General features: G+C 43.2%; 1 protein-coding gene across 2 annotated transcripts in view; it reads right to left on the bottom strand.

The window, feature by feature from the left end:
- The window catches only part of LOC139622494 (spectrin beta chain, non-erythrocytic 1), a 101,829-nt gene continuing 78,524 nt past the window's right edge, over positions 1-23,305 (bottom strand). For both annotated transcript variants that reach the window (XM_071479820.1, XM_071479818.1), the window contains 18 exons: positions 23,041-23,304; positions 20,391-20,615; positions 19,860-19,949; positions 19,284-19,562; positions 18,021-18,151; positions 17,611-17,815; positions 17,030-17,404; positions 16,799-16,885; positions 12,700-12,857; positions 11,640-11,778; positions 11,298-11,382; positions 10,988-11,184; positions 10,799-10,899; positions 9,936-9,990; positions 4,654-4,856; positions 4,351-4,524; positions 3,697-3,739; positions 1-3,211 (listed from right to left, as the gene is read on the bottom strand). In XM_071479820.1, the coding sequence (XP_071335921.1) occupies positions 3,002-3,211; positions 3,697-3,739; positions 4,351-4,524; positions 4,654-4,856; positions 9,936-9,990; positions 10,799-10,899; positions 10,988-11,184; positions 11,298-11,382; positions 11,640-11,778; positions 12,700-12,857; positions 16,799-16,885; positions 17,030-17,404; positions 17,611-17,815; positions 18,021-18,151; positions 19,284-19,562; positions 19,860-19,949; positions 20,391-20,615; positions 23,041-23,304 (3,021 nt within the window). In that variant the 3' untranslated portion in view covers positions 1-3,001. The remainder of the gene's footprint in view (positions 3,212-3,696; positions 3,740-4,350; positions 4,525-4,653; positions 4,857-9,935; positions 9,991-10,798; positions 10,900-10,987; positions 11,185-11,297; positions 11,383-11,639; positions 11,779-12,699; positions 12,858-16,798; positions 16,886-17,029; positions 17,405-17,610; positions 17,816-18,020; positions 18,152-19,283; positions 19,563-19,859; positions 19,950-20,390; positions 20,616-23,040; position 23,305) is intronic.

Below are 23,305 nucleotides of genomic sequence, written 5' to 3' on the forward strand. Positions count from 1 at the left end.
TTTTCATTTTAAAAGCATTTTAATGGCTTTTTGCACATATGTAACAGAGACGGGGAGAAGTCTACGGGTGCAGATCCAACTAGCAGTGACCCCTGGTCCACATCACACTGACTACCTCACCTATAAACCCCAGCCCCACCCACAAACACCCACCCACCCCCCATCGTGGCATCATTGATTGTGCAATATGAAGAGATATCTTGTTACTATGGTTACAGTGACAGAGGAATGCACACTATATTTATCAAATCGCCAGAGAAGGTAGAAAAAAAAAAACCAAAACAAAACAGAAAATGTAAAAAACAACAACAAAAAAAAAAGGACCAGACCCCGAGTGAAGAGGTTTTCAGTTACTTGAGGTGTTTCACCACCAAACCAACCCCACCACCAGGTGTGGAAAACAAACACACCCCCCTTTTACACTTTTGGACTCACTCCTGCTGTTTTGTTTCCACTCTTTCTGGCGGCTACGGAAGTTAATGACAAAATTAAAAGTGAGCACAAAACAAATTCAGGCTTTAATCAAACAGGTTTTAAGAACAAAGTATGGATTTGTGTTGTGTTTAGGTTTAAATCTAAACTCACCTTTTTTTCTGACCGTTGTTCTGGCAGCTTTTGCAAAACATGGAAACATGCTTCTGTAGAAAACACCCACTTCAGAATGTTACAGTCAGATATTCTCAGTACGAGAGAAACTCCCTGATTAAAGCATCGTCCAGCAGCAGACCCTGATTGTTCAGGCCTTTATCAGATCAGAAAAAAATTTGGCCTGATTCTAAAATTAGTTGGAGGCAACAACTTTGGGATTAACCCAAATAGTGTTAGCTAGCTTTTAGCTGCAGCTTTAATGGCACCTTAAATCCCCAAACCTGCTCAGTTTAGACGGATCTTTTGGGTCAAACATCAGCATTAAGGAGTGTTTCAAAGTTTTGTCACACATGGTGAACAAACTACCAAAACTAGAGCATGCAAATCAAAAAACATGCGACGGGAAAGCTGTTCACGTAATATGATCTCAAAACATTGATAAAAGTCACAAGTCGGGCCTTAAAGAGTTTTCTCATGCTACAGATCTGTCTCTGCACGCTTCCAAACCACGACTTTCAGATTGAATTTCATCTTATAATTTTGTCATTAAAAATCTTCCGTAGAAATCAAGTAACTCAGCGTATTTCACCGTGAGGTCACTGCCGGTAAAAGTCTGAAATCTTAAAAAATGGGAAGCTGAAGCCAACAAGCAAGCGACCATTATTCTGCAACACTACTCACTTCCAGTAAATGCTTTTTTTAGAGCCAACCTGCCCATTTAACAGCAACGCTTTAAGTAATTTTGTATTTTATAGCACATCTACGTCTCCGTACTTGTCAGACTAAATAAACCTTAGACATATCTTAACTGTGGAACAGAAATACATACTGGAGGAAACAAAAACAGACTCCAAATAACTAAGGGCAGAAGTAAAATGTTTCAAAAATGTAAAGAGAGTAGAAAATAAACCTTATTGGATGAGTTAAGAAACATTCTTACTGGTCTTAGTTATTTATTCCCCCGTCGAGCTGGGCTGCGCCGACCCGACGGCTCCTTCATTCAGACGTGTGGAGTGTACATATCGTTAAGTTCTCAGGTAAAGAAAGTTATACTCAAATGAAGCTTATTACGGTCGGTAGGTCTTATTAGTAGTAGTAATATTAATAGGTGAAATTAAACACAGGTTTATTTTTAACAGTTTGTTATACACAAGTTATACATACAGTTCAAAGCACCGCAGGGTAACGCCCCAAATTACAGCCACTTCCTGTGATGCTGCAGGAATTAGACAGCACCTACATTTACCAGAACACCACTGTGATTATCTACTTCTCACTGACTAATTACAGTTAATTAACTTGTTATTCAGTGCACAAAATGCTTTGAAGTCTCCCAAACACGTCACATGCTCAGGGTGATGGTTTGTCCTGTAGATGGCGTTGTTCTGCTCTTTCCTGTGGCTCAGACAAGAGACACGTGGCGGCTGTAGTTTCAGAGCTTTACCCCGCCGTGGTCTCAGTTTTCCCCACTACAGAGGGATACACGTCATCTTGCAAAGACAAGGCCTCGCAAAAACTGAGGATGGACCCTAACAGGAACTACCTACAACTTCCCCGAAAAATAACAACAGAACAAGAAAAACAAACAAAAAAAACAGCTGAGATGGCTGGGGAGCGTAAACACAACCCACAGAAGGCAGTAGTCGACGAAGAAGCCGGGGGGGGGGAAGCAAACAGCAGGAGATAGAAAACACAAATCATAGCAATAAGAGTAATTAAGTGGAATATTCTGGGAACTCCTCTACGTCGTCTTGTTGTTGTTCAGCGGCAAACTCTGGTTTTTATTTTAATGACAGCAGCTGCCTGAAGCTTTTGCAGACCCCCCACATTTTTTTTTCCTTCAATCAGATCTTTTTTTATCCGTTTTCCTGCTGCTTATCTTACAAAAACTGAACCGAGGACACAGGTGGTGTGTTGGAGCTGAACTTTAGCTCTGAGCCGGACCGGACGGTTGATAGGCACAGAGTGGAGAGTTTTGGCTCGGAGCTTGCATGCTGGAGTCACGCCTTGAGAGGAAGAGGAGGAAGAAATAGGAGGAAGAGGAGGAGGAAGAGGAAGAGTGGCTGTTTGGGATTTTATGTGACATAGCTAATGGCAAATGTTGTAACTGCTGGATGCTGTAGGAACCAAATAAGATGTTGATAAAAACTCTCACTGTTTTTACAGGATGTTAAACACTTGATTAAATTTACTTCATGTTGAGGTTAAATTTATTACATGTTGAGTAATTATTCTATTAATTCTTAGTTATGACAGCATCAGTTGCTATGAACAGACTCTAAATTAAAACTCTGTCAGCTGACATGGACATCTTCAACAAATAATTGACCAAAGATCGATCAATGAGGAGCGACCCCAAACAGCACCAGAGGAGAGAGGAAGAGGAGGAGGAAGGAGGAGGAAGGAGAAGCGTCTATTTCTTCTTGCTGAACAGACTGAAGCGTTTCTCCTTGTCCTTCTCCCGTTTGCCCGGGCTGGACTCTGCAGTCGCCGAGGCAACGGAGGCCGGCAGCGTCTGAGCGCGTGCGGCGGGAGCGGGCGTGCTATGGCTGCTGGGCGTGACCTCCGACCTTTCTCCTGCCACGGCGCCCGAGATGGCCGAGATCCATGAGTTCATCTCCTCCTGGAGGAGAAGACGAGGAGACAGGGAGGGGGAGGGGCAGGGGGAGGGGTTAGCTGTTAACATATTAACATATTTTACATCATCACAGTTGTGTTTATGTTGTTGTTGTTTGTGTGTTTACACAATGTTTATCTGCTGTTAATGAAGATAGACAGATGCTGCTGGAATAACAAAATAAAATAAATTATAATAAATTAATTAAATATATAAGAAAGCACTAAAACTGTGAAAATAAAAATACATTAAAATATAATTTCAACATAAAACTAAGATTTTTTTTTTACAAATAATCAAGCAAAAAATATAAAATAAAAACCGTTTCAATAAAATTACAATTAAAAAATTAAATAAATAGTTAGAAAGACACTAAAAATGAGACACTAATACAATTAATATAACAAATATAATATTATTGGAGCACAAAAATGTGAAGTAATAATTCAATATAAAAACAGACGGTCCTTTTTTTTTTTTTTTAAACTTACGTCATCTTTGGCTTGGAAGAGATACTCGTTCCCGTCAGTAATCCTGCGGATGTTAAAGAACACATTAATAATAATCAGAGGAGTTTACAGGTCTCAGGTCCTGGTTACGTCACTCTGACCAGGTGATGGTCGGTCAGGTTAAACAACACGTTTAAGCTTCACATAGTGACGAGCACCATGGAAACAGCTGACACTGTATCAGAAATCTGCCTCAAACAACATCAGACCTGTTCTTGAAGCCTATAATTGTCAACCTGCCACTGTTAAAAGAAGCTGAATTAGCTCCTGTCTGCAGAGCCACTGGATCACTGAGATACTGAAGAAAACTTCAAAACCTGATGAAGTTCTGCAGGGGGATAACTCCGGGGATAACGATGCCTCGTTATCCCCGGAGGAAATGATGAACGGGTCAGACTGAGTGTGAACGTGTCTCAGGTCTGTGTGTTAGGATGATTTCTGAGGAGTCACCTTACACCGTCTTTGTTTACGTTTCTACTTCCTGCGTCTCACAGTGAAAACCTCTGCTCTGATAAAAGAGTCAGAGACTAACTAACTATATCATCCTTCGACCTGTCAGTCAGTTCAGCTTCTGTTTCCGCTGTCGTCATCGTGGCTGTGGACCAATGAGAGAGCTGCCGTCCTCATCACACTCACTTGAGCTTGAAGACGTGTTTCTTCTTCTTGTAGTCCACCGCCACCTCGCAGACGGCGTCCTTCAGGCTGATGGGGATCTCGCTGTGGTAGGGGATACCCTGACTGGCGCTCTTCTGATCCTTGTAGAAACCCATCTCCTGCTGATTGATCACACAGTACACGTTGTGCCACGACCTGCAGGGACACAACGGTCAGATTCAGTCAACAACCTCCCTGTGAATGAGGTGTTGTGTCTCTGTGTGCGTCGTGTCGACACTTCCTGGTTGTTGCATTTCTCTGCAGTCAGACAATAACAACTTGTACCTGCTTGAAGCCTTCTTGTTATGCCCCTCCCACTCGTGTTTGCGGTGCAGGAAGCTCTCCAGCAGGGATGTGGGAACGTCCTGCTGGGTTTTAGCCGGCAGAGTCGCCGCCTGGCTGGCCTTGCCCTTGCGAGACGCCCCAGGAGACCCTGCGGGGCTGGGCTCTGACACCCCATTCACCACCTCGCCCCCTTCGACGTTGTCCTGGGAACAGAAGACAGAGTCAGAGCGGGGCTGTGGCCGGAGGGACACTTAAATCATCGTCTCTCTCAAACACACAGAAGCTGTAGATCAGTGATCAGAGCTGTAACATGCAGAGCAGAGCAGAATCACAGGCTGTGGACCTGAACCTGACAGGTCGACTGAAGCTCCGGCTTCAAACTGCAGCAGCATCAGTCTGGATTTACTGATGTTTCAACACATATTGAGGATGATAATCTTTGCTTGTGTTGTTAGTTTCTAATGTTCTAATGCTGTGGTCGTGGCCCTCTGACCTGCAGCTGGGCCGACAAATCATTAAAATCAGTATCAAATCAAAACAGCACAATTCTGGTAGAAAATGTAATTGTAAAAAAAACCACAGTGAAAATATTGGACCTTTAAATTTGGGTGAAATCACAAATTTCAAATGTTAAAGTTGAGAGAGTTGTTGCTTCCTAAATCTGAAGCTGTCAAACCAAATTCATCTGGTTCCTGACCTGAGTCCCTACATCTCCTAAAACCACTGTAAGCTGAGACTTCAGATCTGTCCAATAAACCGCTGCCATCAGCCGCATCGGCCTTTTGATGCATCTTTTTTTGAGCACTGTGACGTTTAATGGTGTGAGCCCGGCGCTGGATTCCAGTAGTGATTAGAAAGACGGCTGAGTTTGTATATTAACAGCACAGAGAGCCAACATGGCCTGATCATGCACAGATTGGAGGTTTTAGGACATGCACACTGATCACGACACCACTCCTGAACACACAACATGGTGGACGGTGTGAAGAGAGACGGGGAGAGGGAGAAGCCAGCAGAGGGAAGAACAAAAAACACAAACAAATCTCAAACAATTATCCACAAAATTGCTTGGAACTCATTACTGGGCATCATTATAGGTGAGGGGAGGATGCGATTGGCCTAGTATCAGAACAGATTTTATTTTTCCACACCACACCCACTCCAAGCGGATGTTTATTACCCTGTCACTGAGCTCTTCAGGGGCTGGACGAAAGGTGGAGGCTCTGTTTGAGAACAGTTCAGAGGCTGGACCGATCCGGGGAGCTTTAACTGAAGGACTGCAAGACCTGCACCGATCCTGGGAGCTTTTGGTAAGTTTAGTGAGACCTAGACCAAGTGCTTTCACTGGAAGCTTTAAGGGCTCAACTAATCCTGAGAGCTTTTATTCAACTCAATGAAGCTCGGACCAATTTTAAGAACTTTTCCAGAAAGGTAATCAAAGGTTGGAGCCATTCAGAGTCCAGAGAGCAGCTCTAAGTGTTTGTTACAGCCCGTTAAAGGTTGGACAAATCCTGGGAACTCTTACAGAAAGAGGTCTGGACCAGTTCTACCAGCTGTTGTTTGGCAGTTCCATGGTTTGATCTCTGAACAGAACTTCTTTTAATAGAACTGGAGTATTTTATGTGTAGCAGCTAAAACTGTCGTCTTAACTGCTACTCTGCTGATGTAAAACTTTTTCTTTACTGCCCATTGTAGTAGAATCACAAAAACACAGCGTCTGGCCGGATTTACACCTGATTTGACTGTTCTTCTGTGAAGTAAGTTGTTTTTTTTTTAAACCAACAGCAGCTGCTTGACAACTTAAACTGTAGATGGTAAAAACAGTCACTTTGGCAGGAAACAGCAGCACATACAGTTTTACTGAAAAAACTATGAGTACAATAATGAAAATATCTTGTAACTCAACAGTTATTTAGTAAATTCCTATTCTACTCCTACAACAAACGAAATGGTTGTGATAAAGTTGTTTTATGGTTCTCTGATCATTTGAACTTTTATGTTGTTGACAATAAATATACAGGTATTGAGATAAAGCCCCAGGATGCATCGGAGAAGAACATGAGATGGAGAAATACAACACTGACAGAAAATACAACTGAAATGCTGATGATGATGACAGCATGCAACAACAGAACATCAACACCAACACTGTGTGTGGAGAGAAGTTACAACTACACATTGATAATACATGGACAGACAGAGTGCACTGATTGGTTCTGACAGGGTTTATTGGGGAATGTGTGTTAGTGAGGAACGACTGCGGGAGCTGGATGAACATGCAACCGAAACCATGAGGAGAAACCAGGGAGCGATCAACAACAGAGACTGATAATGATGATGATACAAACACAAGGTCATAACTGAATAAATACAATGAGGAGATGTGGGAGACGTAAAACTGAAGGATGGCGTACACACACACACACACACACACACACACGCACACGCACACACACACGCACACGCACACGCACACGCACACGCACACAGTGGAATGATTGTAAAGTTGGATTAATTCATATAACACAGTTTCTGGAAAAGATAATTAGCCAGCAACATTTGAAATGGACCTGTTGTTCTGGAGACTAAATGTGAAACTTGAAATGAAAATGAAATGAATTTCTGTCTTTACTAAATGTCAGTGAATTACATTAAAGTGCAAAGAGAGTAACGATGCACAGTGAGGAGCTGTGACAGAAGACAAATGTTCAATCAGTAAAACCTAATGTTCATTTTTACAGCTGTTCTTATTGAGATGCTGCTTCTCTGCTGAGAGGATTTTAAAATCTGTGAATCCAGTATCTAATTCTTCTCACAGTGACGTAGAAAGAAAACTATCTAGAGACATAGAGACACATTATGATTATTATCTGGTCGCAAGAACATTTCTATAGTATTTTCAAGTCAATTTTAACAGTTCAGTATTTTCTCACAGTTTTCACACAAATCGAACTGTTAACTCTGTTAATCACCCATTAGTCACATGAAGTGAAGTAGAAATGTATGTGCTGGTAGATGGAGGGTGTTTTACAGAGTGTCTGTTGTATGTGTGTGGTTGCACACATACTGCACTCTCTGAGAGACAGTATGAAGATGGTGAAGATGGGCTGTAGGATGAAGACGTACCTGGGACAGGTAAATACATGTATTCAGTTAACTACACTTAAGATTTAAATTCTATTATTTATTCATTAATTTCTATTTTGAAAATGACAGCGCAAAACTAAACTAATAATTATTGTATCTTTTGAAGTAAAATTAGTTTGTCTACATTAGAAAATCAATTTAATCTCCTAAAACAATGAAGCATATATACTCTTTATATGTTTTTTTATGAAATATATAAAATAAATTACATTTTTTTATTGGATTAATATAAAGTATGTGAATTGTTAATGATCAAACTAAACTTTAAGGAGCTTGAAATCTTTTGTTTTAAGACAGTAAGAGTAAGACGTAATTTATCTAGTGAAGATGTTTTAATGATTATTTTCTGATTGTTTAACTGTGTCTTTTTACTGTATTTGTGTTTTTTTTCCCCCCTTTCATTTTATCGAATGTCTCAATATGCTGACGATGACACAATTTACATTGGAGAATAAATATCATCTATAAAAATCTGACAAATACCCACAAAACTTTAACATATCAAGGGAGTTGAAAACACTGTCTGTGTCTTTAAAACCTGATTCTAGGATGAGGGCTGTGTCTCTCAGGTGTTCATATTCCACAGGGTGAGCTTATAAATGATGACGTAAACTAGCAGAAACATTAAGAGCTGAGGGGAGATGATGACGGGTGCGTCGAGCTGAGAGAGACAGAGGGAAGGAGGGGAAAGAAAAATGAGGGGGGGATGGATAAGAACACAGGTCTGGCTTGTTTTTGTGTATGTGTGTGTGTGTGTCGTCCCATACACTACTTACACAGTCACACTCACAGTCGTACCAACTCGGGATTCATACTTTCAATAAATGTCTCAAAAAACATTTAACATTAATAAATCATTAACAGGACTTTCTGTTTACTGCTCCTCTCCTCATTTTGATTTGAAAAGCACAATTTAATTTCTTCTTCTACTCTATTTCTCATTTATTTCATTGAGTAAAATAAGTACAAAAAGGAATGTCAGGGAAGTTTAGGAAAACTTTTATATTGAGAAAGTTTATCTGAGGCAACAAAGGTGAGTTTGTGTCCACCTGAATCTTTTCAGTGGACAGGAGCTGTTTTCACTTGTTTCAGACCGTGAGGACTGAAGCATTTCAGCAGATGGTGCCACATAAAAAAAAAAAAAAAGCAATTAAACAACTCAATAATATGAAAGTAGCAGCTTGTGGACCATTAACAGGGCGCCCCAATGAAATTAACCAGATAAAAACAGCTCTGTCTCTGTCAAACTGTTGAAACCAGAACCTTTGAAATTGCAGTTCCTCTAACAGCCACTAGGTGCTGCTACAGTGGATGGGAACTAACAACTTATAACTTATCTCCCAAAATAAACTTTGTGATTGACCTCTTGAAAAGTTTGTCTCAGTAGTTTTCACTTCTCATCAGTGTCCAGGTGATACTTTTGAAAATCACTGTCCCATTAATGAGGTTTAAAGCAGCCAGTGTTTTGGTTTGAGTTTGGTGATGCTGGTGATAACCAGACACTAATGAGGCTGGCTGGTCCCCTCACACGAGTGGTATTTTCTCCAAATTTAGACTTCATTTCCCATCAGTCCCATTGCTCCCTGTCCCCTGTTCCTCTTACTGAAGGGGTTATTGGAGGTGATTTCGATGCCTCTCAAAGATGAAGATGTTGTTTGTTTTAAAGTAATTAAACTAATATCTCAAAACGAAGCAGCTGTCGTTATCAGTTAAAGGTAAAATTACACAGGTGTGTCCTTTAAAGTTAAACTTAGTAAATAAGAAACGATTAATCAGTGAGGAAGAGGAGCAAACTATAAATGCTGAAGACATGTTATAAATACAGGATGTGTAGACCCCAGGAGTGTGTGAGGAGGAGGGATACAACACATCTGCCAGACATTTCTGTGTGAGGTCAAAGGACAAAGGCCAAAGGTTAATGCTTTGTGATTTTTGCGATGCTTCAGGTCTCTATGTGCATATGCTATGGAATGTGTTTGGTTATATTATGTATCATGGATGTACACATCATTAGTGTGTGTGTGTGTGTGTGTGTGTGTGTGTGTGTGTGTGTGTGTGTGTCAGGGCGCGGCGGCGGCTCTGCGGCTCTGCAGGGTGCTGCTGTATTTCTGGTAGGCAGGTGAGCGGTAACTAACCCTGGGAGACTCCTGGTCGGACGGCAGCCCGTTCTGAGACACCGGCTCCCCCTCCCTGAAAACACACAGCAACACAAAGAGTTAGACACACTCTGCTTATCTGCTGGTTCCAGTCTGATACTTATATTAATCTATATTAATGATTAAATATGTCACATTAATTCAACCACCTTATTTTCTATGAGATTCTTAATCCAAATACTCAAAATCCTGCTTCAAAACTCTGAGGGTTAAAGCTTCAATCATCAAGATGCGGAGGAAAGTTAACTGACATTCTCAGCAACAAAGAAGAAGCTCCACTGATAATATCAGACTGGTGTAAACACACAACAGCTGTAACTCATCACTGCTTTCATTACTGATTGACTGATCATTTGTCTTACCAATATTATATATTGGTAAATGAACTTTCTTCTCCGTTGTAGCCATTTCCTTTTTAGATTTTTTGTTTTCACTTGCACTTGAAAAATCACCAGAGACTGAGAGTTTAAAGTCATTAGAGCCGTTTATGAAAAACAGTGGAGGAAGTGTTACTTGCATGTGACAGTAATGAAACTTAAAGCTAGTTCTGTCCACAGCAGAAAAATAAATCATCCACCAACGTTTCCTCTTTGGTGGATTAAAATGATTAATTGTGTGTAACCAACTGTCAAAGAACAAAAAAGAGATTAAAGTTAGAATAACAGAAAAGTGAGACGAGGAAGGAAACGCTGCTCTCAAGCTTTGGATCATCTTCCCTCATGTGACTGATTTTTTATTATTTCACAGCAGATCCACAACATGTGTGATGCTCTTGTCCCTGAACAGTAAACCTATGCAAACCTGGACAAATACACACAACTGAGACACAGACACACACTCACCTGTGCTGTGCTGCAGCATCAGCGGGCTGAGCCTCAGTGGGCGGGGGTTGTCTCCTCTTCTCTTCTTCCTCTTGCCTTCTTCTCACTTCCAGTAACTCCATCTGGACACACAAACACAACCTTTTTAACACCTGAGACTTCATGTGGTCTCGCTCAGCGGCAGCCTGTGAGCGTCCCCGTGCGTCTCACCGTGGTCAGCCTCTCCAGCGCGGCGAAGCGTTCCTCCCAGGTGGCGGCCGACTTCTCGAAGGCCTCGTGACGTTTGATGAGTTTCTCCACCTCGTCCACGCTCTGGCCCATCTCCCTGCTGGACAGGTAGGGCTCCTGACCTAGCAGCCACGCCTCGGCCACGCCCGCATCCCGGGAGAACTGGTGCACCTCCAGGACTGAGCGCACACGCACACACACACACACATATATATATATATGAACAAACATTAGTCCAGATTTATTCATCTTATTAACTTCTTCTGACTAAATGATGGACTGAGAAACTCACCCAGTCTTAGCCACTCCCATCTGTCCTCCCACTTGTCAATCATGTCTTTCCTCTTGTCAGTCAACTGTAGCAACTTTTCTTTAATCTGAGGAGAGAAAACATCAGGAGAACATTTGGCTGAATTAATATAAGATACTTGACTACTTGCACATTTCCGAAAAACATCTGAGACGTTTTAATCAAACCTGGAATTAAAACTAAGACAAGGATGAGAATTAAATCTGAAAATAAATGCAGCTAATCCTAAACTTAATTAAACAGGTAAATTTTAGGAAAATAAATAAATAAATTATAATAAAAGAAGAGAAAAAAAGAGAATCTGAAGGTTGGTGGTGTCTGCACCTCCTCTGAAGCGTAGTGCTTCCTGGCCAGCAGGGCTTTGCCCAGCTCGATGCAGGCGGTGAAGCTGTCGTTGCGGGCGTCGATCTCCGCCTTGATGCCCTGGTGGTTGTTCATCAGCAGCTCCACCGACGACACGTCCCTGAATACACACAAACAAACACACAAACAAACCACATCAACGGTGTGTAAGAAGAAGAAATTCTCATCCTCAGCTTGTTTAGTAAGAAACAAAGCTGGTGATAAATTCAGCAGGCGTCTGACAGGTGAGACAGTAAAAAGCAATAAATAACTTGAGACTGTTGAGCTTCTCATGGTCAAACTCAGTATTAAAAACCAGCTCATTAATCACTATTGATCGTATATGAGGATATAAAGCTCTGAGATGAAGCAACAAGCTGCAGAGTCACCTGAATCTTCCTCATTTATTATAAAGTTAATAAAAAGCTCTGATTCAGATCTGTGCTGAAGCACAAACACTCATGGGAAACTGAGCCATATTATTGTCTTTTATTATTTTATTCTGAGTCATCCTGCAAACAGACACACACACCCCACTGGTGGAGGTATTTCAGACGCCCAAACACCAACTTTATGTTCATTGCATGTGTGTTAATATTTTAATTTGTCGTGACGTTTTGCAGCAGCTCAATAAGTGGCTCTGATCACAGCTCCAGTCTGTTTCTGCTGTTTCATCTGACTCTGTTACATTTCACCATCACTTCCTCTGTCTTTCATCAGCTGCTGGGTTGTGTGTGCAGCCCAGAGGCAGAGAGGCAGCTCTTTAGTTCCTCTGAGCTCCTGTGTGACTGAAGCTTGTCTGAAACCCGTCAGATTGAGGCAGAATGTCAACGTCAAAATGCAACTAACAGGCACATTTTAATTTCACTTTATTAAAAACAAATGATTAATTCATTCATTCAGATGTGAGTGCAGTCACGTGGGGTTTTGCTGTGGATGTGTGGGAGCAAAGTCAAATGAATTCATGTAAAAAAAAAAACTCATTTTAACCAGATTAACAGAGGAAAGATCCTGAAGCTCCTGCATCTCCATCGCCTCCTACCTGGGCTTCTCCTGGGCCTCGATCAGGCGGATGACGTCCTCCATCCACAGCATCAGGTCCCGCACCATGCTGAAGAAGCGGAACTTGTCTCCGGTGTCGACCAGCTTCAGCCGCCGGCCCTCCGCCGCCTCCAGCAGGTTCTTCCAGGCCTCCAGGACCTGAGGGGGGAGGAGAGATCACACACAGCAGGGTTCAGACCAGAGAGACCCGAGGCTGGGCTCCTCTAGCATTAAGATCAGAGCTGGTTTAACCTGAGGAATAAAAACCTTCTTCCTTTACTGGACCATGAGGGAAATCAAGAATCAGCAGCTGCATTATTGATCTCATTATTGGGAATATTTTTCTTTTTAAAGAATATTTGATTATGAGTCTTGTGTCTGGTGCCAGGGTCCTGTAGGGAAGCATAACTCCAACCGGGGAAATACATAATTGGGATAAAAGCAAATAAAAAACAGCGCAAACAAATGTGCAGGTTGCAGATGTGAAAGCACCTATCATGTGGGGGGGGGGACGTGACAATGAACTGAGATGATCCCTGAGAGTGTAATTTAGTTGTACTGAGGAACCTCTGCCTTTAATATCTCCGGGTGTATTAGGCCGTGGTGGGCTGTTTTATGGCAAGACTGGATTTTTTGTTTTGTACCAGTGTGAAGAAGTAATTTCATTTTATCCTCATCTCCAACCCCACCTCCACCTGTTGGCCTCACACCTCCACCTGTTGGTCTCACACCTCCACCTGTGGTCTCAAACCTCCACCTGTGGTCTCACACCTCCACCTGTTGGTCTCACACCTCCACCTGTGGTCTCAAACCTCCACCTGTTGGTCTCACACCTCCACCTGTTGGTCTCACACCTCCACCTGTGGTCTCAAACCTCCACCTGTTGGTCTCACACCTCCACCTGTGGTCTCAAACCTCCACCTGTTGGTCTCACACCTCCACCTGTGGTCTCACACCTCCACCTGTTGGTCTCACACCTCCACCTGTTGGTCTCACACCTCCACCTGTGGTCTCACACCTCCACCTGTTGGTCTCACACCTCCACCTGTGGTCTCACACCTCCACCTGTTGGTCTCACACCTCCACCTGTGGTCTCACACCTCCACCTGTTGGTCTCACACACTCAGGACTTTCAAAACCTGCTGCCACCATGTGGACACTTTCACTTTCACCCACTCGTGGTCGAGTTCTCAGTCAGAGTGAACGACAGTATTTGGTAGATTTTAGTGGGAGTTAGCTCACATAATCTGAGCTAACTGTCAGCAAGCTAAATGCCCAGTAACCATATCAATATCTTAGTAAGCTAATACTAGCCTCTGCTAACTAGATGAGCTAGTGAGGCTGTCATCCAAAACCTGGTGTTTAGTTGCACAGACACTATGGTTAGCTAGCTACTAGCAAGTAGCTAGCTACTTGCTAGTAGCTAGCTACTTGCTAGTAGCTAGCTAACTAAGCCAACAAAGAGTTAGCTCACATAACTTGAGTCAACTGTCAGCAAGCTAAATACCCAGGAGCCATATTACTATCTTGGCAAACAAATGCTAGCTTCTACTAGCGCGGTGAGCTAGTGAGATTGACAACCACACAGTGGTGATTAGTTGCACAGACACTTTGGTTAGCTAGCTATCAGTTATTTTCTAACAATCACTCAGAAGAACTGATCAGTTTTCTGTCAGAAATCACCAAAGTCTGATCAATATGCGCTCCGATATGGCTGCCAGCAGGTGTGTCATAGCATCAGCATTCAGAATGATTTCATGGGTGAAATGCTTCATCAAATACACATCACATTTTCTAATTTCTTGTGATTGGTCCAGTCTCAATAGAGTAAATTTTCTAAGATGACACTGACGCTGACAGACACTTTTGCAGACGTTTGCAGCTGAAAATAAATAAATCCAGCACAGCTCTGCTGCGTTTTTCAGCCACAAGCACCAACACAAGAGCGTGTGAGCTTCACTGGGCAGAGCTGCAGCCGGAGGAGCGAGGAATTATCAGTTCCAGAGAGAAAACCATGATGAGAACCGAGTCTCACTCACTTCTCAGCAGCATATTCAGACACAGACCATCTGACACTGAGACACTGCTCACAAAGGTGGAGACATGGCTGCAGAGGACGGCAAGCAGCTGACAAGCGACTACATTTAAGCAAATGCGAACAAAAATATTTGATTGCACCACTGTGTGCAGCCATGAAATATTAAAAATGCATTCAATTCATTGAATTAAATTATTTGAGAAAAACTAGACTTAAACTTTCTGTTTTCATCGTCACTGACTGACCAGACCCAAACTGTATTTGCAAACCACCAGTAGTGTTTGTTTTAACCTCCTCAGAGGCCCAAGTGGGTGGAGATGACAGGTTATCGGTACCCGTCCAAGAAAGCTGTCAATCAATCAGATAAACTGAGTTTTTATTTAGTTTGTGAAAAAATCCACCCACACATTGATCTAATAAAACCAAACCTATGAGTGTTTGCAAATCACCAGGTCTGTGACTAACACTGAACTAAACTGCATGAAAACGACTAAAATGTCACTATAGTTAATCAACATTTTAGTTGGGATATTAAAAGAAAGTCTAAAACTGCAGCCAAAATGAACACTGATGCAAAGCCAATGTTTTTGGTAAACGGAGTCTCACCTCTCCCTTTCTCTTCTGGGTGGACAGAGGGGGTGTGCAGGGAAATGGACATACAGGGAATGGTCAAAACACAACGCCATCAAAAACACTCAGTGCTCATCATCATCAACACTGCGACTGTCAGGAGACCAGAAGCTTTGGCACGTCCTGGGGGCACCGCGGGAGGGAAACGCCTCTGAAATTTTATTATTGTTCTTCAACTTTTTCTGAAAACTAGATTTTCCTAGTTTATGATGCAAAACAAAACAACAGATGTTATGTTCGTTTTGAGAACAATAAAGTTCATTCACTCAGCTGCTGCGTCTCAGAGGATATTATCACGGCAGGGTTTCATTTTGTCACTCTGGTAAAAGAACAGCGTGAGTTTTGGCAGGACCAGGCTCTAAAGGCGTCTTCAGACAGATCGTCAAGTGAAGTTTGACCTGGCTGATTCATAAAGAGAGAGTTTTCACCCCCCGCCCCATCCCCCACCCCCCACCCCCCCATCAACAGGTGAATCTATGAATTCACTTCACGTTGTGTCTGAACACATTTAGTGATTCAACCTGCTACATAACCAGTTTATACAAGAGCTCAGTGCTTTTGAAATAACAGGTGAAATCATCAGATGGAGATAATGAGCTAAAGTTTTAATAGACTGTAGTTTCTTTCAGGTAGATGATGCTGGAAAATCCACCTTAAAACGACAGGCAGGAAAGGTCAAAGATAAACATTTATTATCAGTCTGTCTACTGACTGTTACAATCAAATCAAAGTCACATTTTACTGACATTTTTCTAAAATAAAACATTTAATGTTATTCTGATTTTGAGGGAAATCATCCTTCACCCAGAGGACCTGGTCATTGTGAGCTCAGTGTGTTCCTCAGGTTCAACACTAATGTTAGTGAGGAGACTTTATCATGGTGTTTACTTCATTTTGACCACGCCCTGTACGATTTTACTGCCTTTCTAATTTACAACTGGTTGTTTTATTATGAATAAAATTACTGTTACTGATTTGAAGAACAGTGCCACATGTTTGGCATCTTTTATCTTTTGTTCTTTCTCCATTCGACCCTGACTCACGGCCTCGCTATCATCCTGTTTGTTCTCTACGCAGGTCGTTTGAGGAGCGGAGGAACAGTGCAGAGTTAGTGCAGCAGCAGTGCAGCATGCATGAGGCTGAGGGCCTTTTACAGTGACCTCGTTAACACCAGTGCTGGGTCCAATTCATTTCAAATTCAATCAGTAAGAGAAGGAGGTTTTCTACATGGAAGAAAAATACTGAAAACTGAGAAAACTATGAAAACTATCATTTGAGCTCTAAAGTCATGTGGCAAATAGGAAAAAGGTTGTTGTATCTCAGGCGATAGTGAAACAGATCCATCACTCTGATTTCCTGATTGCATTCAAAGTAAACTGAGCCCAGTCCTGATGCAGTTTACGTTTCACTGCTGCCTGACACTGAGGCTCACCTCTCCCTCTCTCTTCTGGATGTCGTCAGCTTTGTCTCCAGCGTAAGCCGACTGCAGACGGACGGCATCCTCCTGAAGCTGCCGCACCTGAGAGAGGAGCAAGAGGAGCAGGTTCAGGTCGGTTTCAAACATTAAGATCAGAGGCGGCTGGGTCATGTGACGACTCTGATGCCGAGAATGTTCCAGACAGAAAATTTCCAAACCATCCTTCCTGAAGAAGGGAAATTTTACCTGTGTTCCCAGAGCCTGGATGTCGTGCTCGAAGGTGGTGTGCATCCTCTGCAGGGTCTCCACTGTGTTCTGGTCCCGGCCCAGCTCCTCAGGAAGCTTCTTGTGTTTGTCCAGGATGCGGTTGAGGATCTCCTTGGCGTCGTGGTAGAACTTGTGGAGCTCGTAGGAGGCGGCGAGGATCTGCGTCCGGGTGTCGATGAGCTCCAGCAGGTCGGCCCAGGCCTCGTTCAGGCCGTCCTTCCACTCCGCGATGGTGGCGGCGTCGCCGTGGCCGGTGTTGATCAGCTCGTCCGCCAGGCGGTTGACGCCGTCCACGCGCTCCTGGCCGATGTTCCCGGTGTCACGGGCAAATTCTCTGAAGCGCTCCTGCAGCATCTGATGGAGGGAAGAAACAGAAGGTTCCAGTTTGTTAGAGATGCCAAACTACAACACATCTGAAATTAATCAATAAGAAATTATTTTATCCAAATAATAAATATAATCTTCACAAAACGTTTACAGAACTAAAATTCAACTGGTTAAAATTTGGGCCTATAAAATGAAAGAGTATAAAATGCTGATGATGAAGGTGTTGCACTGACGGTGACGTGCTCATAGTCCTGCCCCAGCTCGTGGGACCCGGCCACCACCTCCCTCTCAGCGATCCACTGCTCCAGGTCGTCCACCTCCCTGTTCAGCTGGAAGAGACGGAAACGCTCGTCCAGCTTCCCCCGGCGCTCCTCCGCCAAATCCTTCAGCCCGGCGTACAGCTTGTCTACCTGAGACTGACGCATCCCGATACGCTCACTGCAGGAGGAAGAGGAGGAGGAAGAGGAGAAGGAGGAGGAATTAATTCTGTCTTATTCAGTTCCTTCTCTTTTGCTCACTTTTTAAATCCTGACTCTTATTTTCCTTCTGTTTTTTCTCCTAGTTTTGTTTTTTCCATCCTTCTTTTCTCCCTGAACATTTCTAAAGCTAAAAGCCCTGACCTTTGACCTGTGATCCCTCTCACCTGTCGGGGTGTCCAGCGGCCACCAGGCCCCGGCTGGTGCTGGACAGCTGGTGGACGGTGTCGGCGTAATCCTCCACTGCCTGCTCCAGGATCTGATGCTTCTTTAGCATGGCCACCGAACTCTGCTCGTCCTGAGAGAGACACACACACACAGTTCTCTTAGACGTCTCCAGAAGAACAAAAAAAGAAATAAAGGAGGACAAAGGGTGAAACCCCAAAGGAAATAAAAGAGAGAGATGGAAGTGTAAGAAAAAGTAAAGGGAGAAAAATGAGAGCTGTAGAGAATTAGATAAGTTAAACATAGAAAGACTGAGAAAGACAGGATGGAGAGAAAAGTATAAATATAATAAAATGACTGGTGAACAATGACCCTGGAAAAGAGAGACATGTAAGAGAAACTGCAGATTAGATTTTTAGTTCCAGGAAATGTTTCCCTTCAAAACACAAACTCAAGGTCAGACTCAACCTGTCACCTTCAGTGATCAGCAGTTTAATACGACCTGATTTACAGACTGTGAACGTGACCTTTCAGCTGAAAGTTAGAGACGAACACTGTAAAACCAAAACTACTTAACTCTCAAATGAAACCAGAGAATACAACTGAAACATTCTCGTTTTCAGGCCGTTAACAGAGTAGTGAAGTAATATGAGATAAGTATTGAATGTACTGCCAGCAGAGACACAGCAGAACCAGCAGACACCAACTAACTGACCAAACTCACAGAAACACTCACACAAAGTGAGGAACTGGCAGGTGAACAAAACTAAAACAAAGAAACAGGAACTTTTTGACCCAGAGGGCAGAGACTCAGAGCAACGTGATCCTGAGCACAGCACTGAAAACCAAACTTTTCACCCCTTTAAACACTGGTTTCTCTTTTTGTTTCATATTAATTATCTTCAAGGTTGTTAAAATTATTTTATCCATCTGGCTGTTATTTTATCCACAAAATGTTAGCTTGTTAATACACATGCTACATTAGCTTGTAAACATACAGGTGTGCTAACATTAGCATGTTAAGATTAAATAGAACTCTATGGTAACAACTAGCTGGCATGCTAATGCTAATATTCTCAGGGCTGTTGCGATTCACCAGTACTGATAATAACCATAATATTTAAAAAATTAAATACTGATATGTTAATAACACCCACGATTTAGTGTAATTTTGTTGTCTTTTTGTTTTCTTGTGCGCTACAGTTATAGTTACAGGTTCTAATTATCTGACAGGAGTAACAACTATGGGATGACCCCTCCCTCACCTTGGCCTTCTCCTCTGACATCATGTACAGCTCCTGCTCGCTCATCCAGGCCTCGGCCTCGGCGGCATCGAAGTAGTACTGCTGGGCCTCGTGGGCCTCGCTGAGGCGGGTGTGGCGCTTCTCCGTCTCCTTCCTGATCTGTTCCCATAGCGACTGGAGCTCGGCGAGCCGCTGGCGGATCAGCTCGGACGTCGGGCTGTCCTCTCTCAGGATGTGCTGACTGCGCTCGAAGATGTCGTCGAAGCGAGGCTGGTGGCCCTGGATCTCCTTCTGCAGGGTCTGTGAGGGTCAGAGGTCAGGGTCAGGGTTTAGTGAAGAGACTGTATGACGCTGTAAACACTTCGTAAACTGCTTGTCAGTTGTGTCTTATTGTGTCCTTTACTTTCATAGAACCAGGTAAAGGTAGGTGTGTATGTGTGTGTGTGTGTGTGTGTGTGTGTGTGTGTGTGTGTGTGCGTGTGCGTGTGTGTGTGTGTGTGTGTGTGCGTGTGTGTGTGTGTGTGTGTGTATGTGTGTGTGTGTGTGTGTGTGTGTGCGTGTATGTGTGTGTGTGTGTGTGTGTGTGTGCGTGTGTACCTGGTTCTTCTTGATGAGCAGCTGTACAGTCTGCAGGTTGTGTCCATGGTCGGTTGACGTGGCCAAAGGCATCCTCTCCTCAACCCAGAGCTAAAGACAAACACACACACACATTTCACATTATCATTGTTACTGCTTTATTACTACTGTTATGTCTAATGGGAAAGAATGCTAGCATGCTACTAGCATGGTTACTGCTGTTGCTAATGCTTCTTCTACTACTGTTACTATAACTACTGATACTAATAGTCTGCTAGCCTGGTACTACTACAGTACTACTACTACTAATACTATTGCTGTTACTATGAGTACTACATTCACTGCTGCCACCATTACTGGCAACACTACTGTAATACCTCTACTTCTTCTACCACTAACAGCGCTGCAGGACTTCCCCTGACACACTAATCTTGGTTCCTTTTTTCAGTCACGTTCTTTCTTACCCAGGTTAGACGCCACTGAGGTCAACAACACATTTTACTTCCTGTCCTGTGCCCCCCGCCCCCGTCCAGGCTCTGATGCTCTACTCACGATCTCGTCCTCCACGTCCCTGTTGAACTGGTGGATCTCTCTGGAGGCCATGAGGTTGTCTCGTCTCTTCTGCAGCGGCGCCTGGAGGGACTGGAACTTCCTCTCCACGCTGACCCTCTGGCCGTCCACCTCCTCGGAGCCTTTCCCCTCCTGGCTGAGGGCCTGCGACTGGCTCTGCAGCTCGTCCACCTCCTTCTGACGCACCTCCACCTGGCTCTCCAGGATCTGCAGGAGGAGGACAGTTACAGGTCACACTGCTGCATCAGTATTAGTACGACAAGCACTGAAACACTTTCTGTGGGAATAAACTGAGAATAAAATAATAAAAAGGGCAGTTCTCACAAAATAAAAGAATAAAAAAATCATACAACACATAAAATACATTTTCAAGTTTAAATAAAAACAAAAAAAAAAGTATTTGAAATTCTAACAATAAATATGAAATATGAGCTGCCTCCATGACAACTGAGCAAATCCCATCTGCTGGAGAAGACCATGAGATGCAGTAAAAAGCTGTAAGTGGACCTTGAGTAATTTTCATTTAATGATTAAAAAGAAAAAAAATAGAAAAAGGAAAGTGCTGAAATGCTGACAAAAATATTTTGGTGAGGAGCAAATAAAGAGAAAAATGTAGAAAAATAAAAAAATCAAAAATAAATGAAATGAATTAAATAAAATAGATTTAAATCAAAAGTTATTACAAAGATAAAAGATCCTTCACAGACTCATCTTCTCCTCGACCACGTTAAAGTCCATGTTAACCTCTAAAAGAGAAAATATCTAAAAACAACAACTGGTCTAAAATAAAAATCAAGAGAGGATCGTCTCCATCAGCCACACGGAGCAACAACAGCGAGGAGGCATCAGAGAGAAACACAAAAAACACACAAACACACACACACACACACACACACACACACACACACACACACACACACACACACACACACACAGGTGGAGGCTGGATTAAAATCAGAGCAGAGGAATCGTTTCTCTCCTCTCTCAACACATCAAACACTCTGCTAATGATCTCCCTCTAACACTTCATCGCTCGTTCTCTCCCACACACACACACACACACACACACACACACACACACACACAGACACACACACACAGACACACACAGACACACACACACACACACACACACACACACACACACACACACACACAGACACACAGACATACACACACACAGACACACACACACACACACACACACACACACACACAGACACAGACACACACACACACACACAGACACACACAGACACACACACAGACCTGGAGAGAGGACAGATGATAAGAGAAGCTGCTCTACTGAAAATACCAACGTCATTCTTCAGACGGCTTCATACTCTCCAGCTCTGTCTCCGTTTACTTGTGGACACACACACACATACACACACTGAACATTTCTCAGACACAGTGTTGGCTCGTAGCACATCAAATGAAAGATTACATAACCACTGAGTGAGTGAGCGGAGTGTGTGTGTGTGTGTGTGTGTGTGTGTGTGTATGTGTGTGTGTGTGTGTGTGTGTGTGTGTGTGTGTGTGCACCAGTGGATGAATTATGTAAAGGGAGCTTTAACTACTCTCTCTTCTTACTTGACTGTAGAAATGGAGAAGTGAGTTTAAAGCTTTGGATCACAAACGTTATTAATTAATCAATTTAATGATTCTCTTCAGAAACACGTCAAACTGCAGGAACACATTTAATTTAGACCAATCACTGTCTGTTTCAGTATAATAACTCAGTCTAGGACCACAGTTATGCAGGTAGGTAAAATTAAATAATACACCTGACACCTAATTATTTCAGGAAGTACCTGACCTAAAACAGCCCAATGACCAAGAGGCCTCAGTCATGCTAACATCTACATCTATGAGACTGCTCTTAGGCCAAGAAGACCAGTGACTCATTCAGTGCACATACAGGCCTGTGAGGATTCATTTAAAGCTCCATCCAGTCTAAAGGCAGACGTCCATGTGTTTGTGATTCTAAAGCAGGTCTAGGTTCTATATTAATACTGTGAAAGTATCAAAGCCTCAGTCCACAGAGAAATGCACACAGCCTGTATTCAGAAACTGAGCCTTAAAACCAGCCGTCAGGACTTCTGGAACTTTGTGATGTCACAACAAAGCAGTCACTGCCCTCAGCCCTGAGAGAGGCTCTGAGTCTCTCCTCTGATTGGCTGACTGACCTGTTGTTACTAGAGCTCCAGAGAGAAGCCTGAGAGAGGAGATGTAAAGCTACACTGAGATGGTTTTTGGTTCTTAAAACCACAAATATATCTTCTGATGGAGATCAACACTTCAGATAAACCACAGAAGAAGAGTTAAATATGGAGCTTTAAGATAGACTTAAAAATAGTGCAGCTGTCCTTTAAGGGATCATGAGTCAAAGTCAAACAGGAATCATATTTTTCACTGTAGAAGTTGTTCAGTTCCTATTTCTGGTTTTGTTTGTCAGCTTCTCTCAGTAGAAGAGAAACTCTGCTGTCAAACTGAAACCTACAGTTTGTTTCCATGAACGACTGAGGACAGTTCACACACTTTAACACCTCCGTCCCCCCCCCCCCCCCCCCCCCGGTTCACGTTCATGTATCTGAAGAGCTGTGAGGTAAACTGGGCCCCGGCCCCTCACCTGCTGTTTCTTGAGCAGGATGTTGACGGAGGTGAGGTCTTTGCCGTAGTCGTCGGACTGCAGCTGTCCATCCAGGCTGGCCAGCCACTTCTCCAGGTCAGCGCAGCTCTGGGTGAACAGCTCGGCCTTGTTGGCGTCAAACAGACACTTGGCCTTGGTCTGGGTGGTTGACTCCAGGTCCTCCCACATGGTCTTCAGGGACGCCAGCTTCTCTTTCACCATGGCCTCTGTCTCTGGCTTCTCTGCCATCAGCGTCTGCCCATCC

Source organism: Trachinotus anak, unplaced genomic scaffold, assembly GCF_046630095.1.
Source record: "Trachinotus anak isolate AG129_WGS33_773 ecotype Australia unplaced genomic scaffold, CSIRO_AGI_Tana_v1 ptg000007l, whole genome shotgun sequence".
NCBI classification, from domain to species: domain Eukaryota; kingdom Metazoa; phylum Chordata; class Actinopteri; order Carangiformes; family Carangidae; genus Trachinotus; species Trachinotus anak.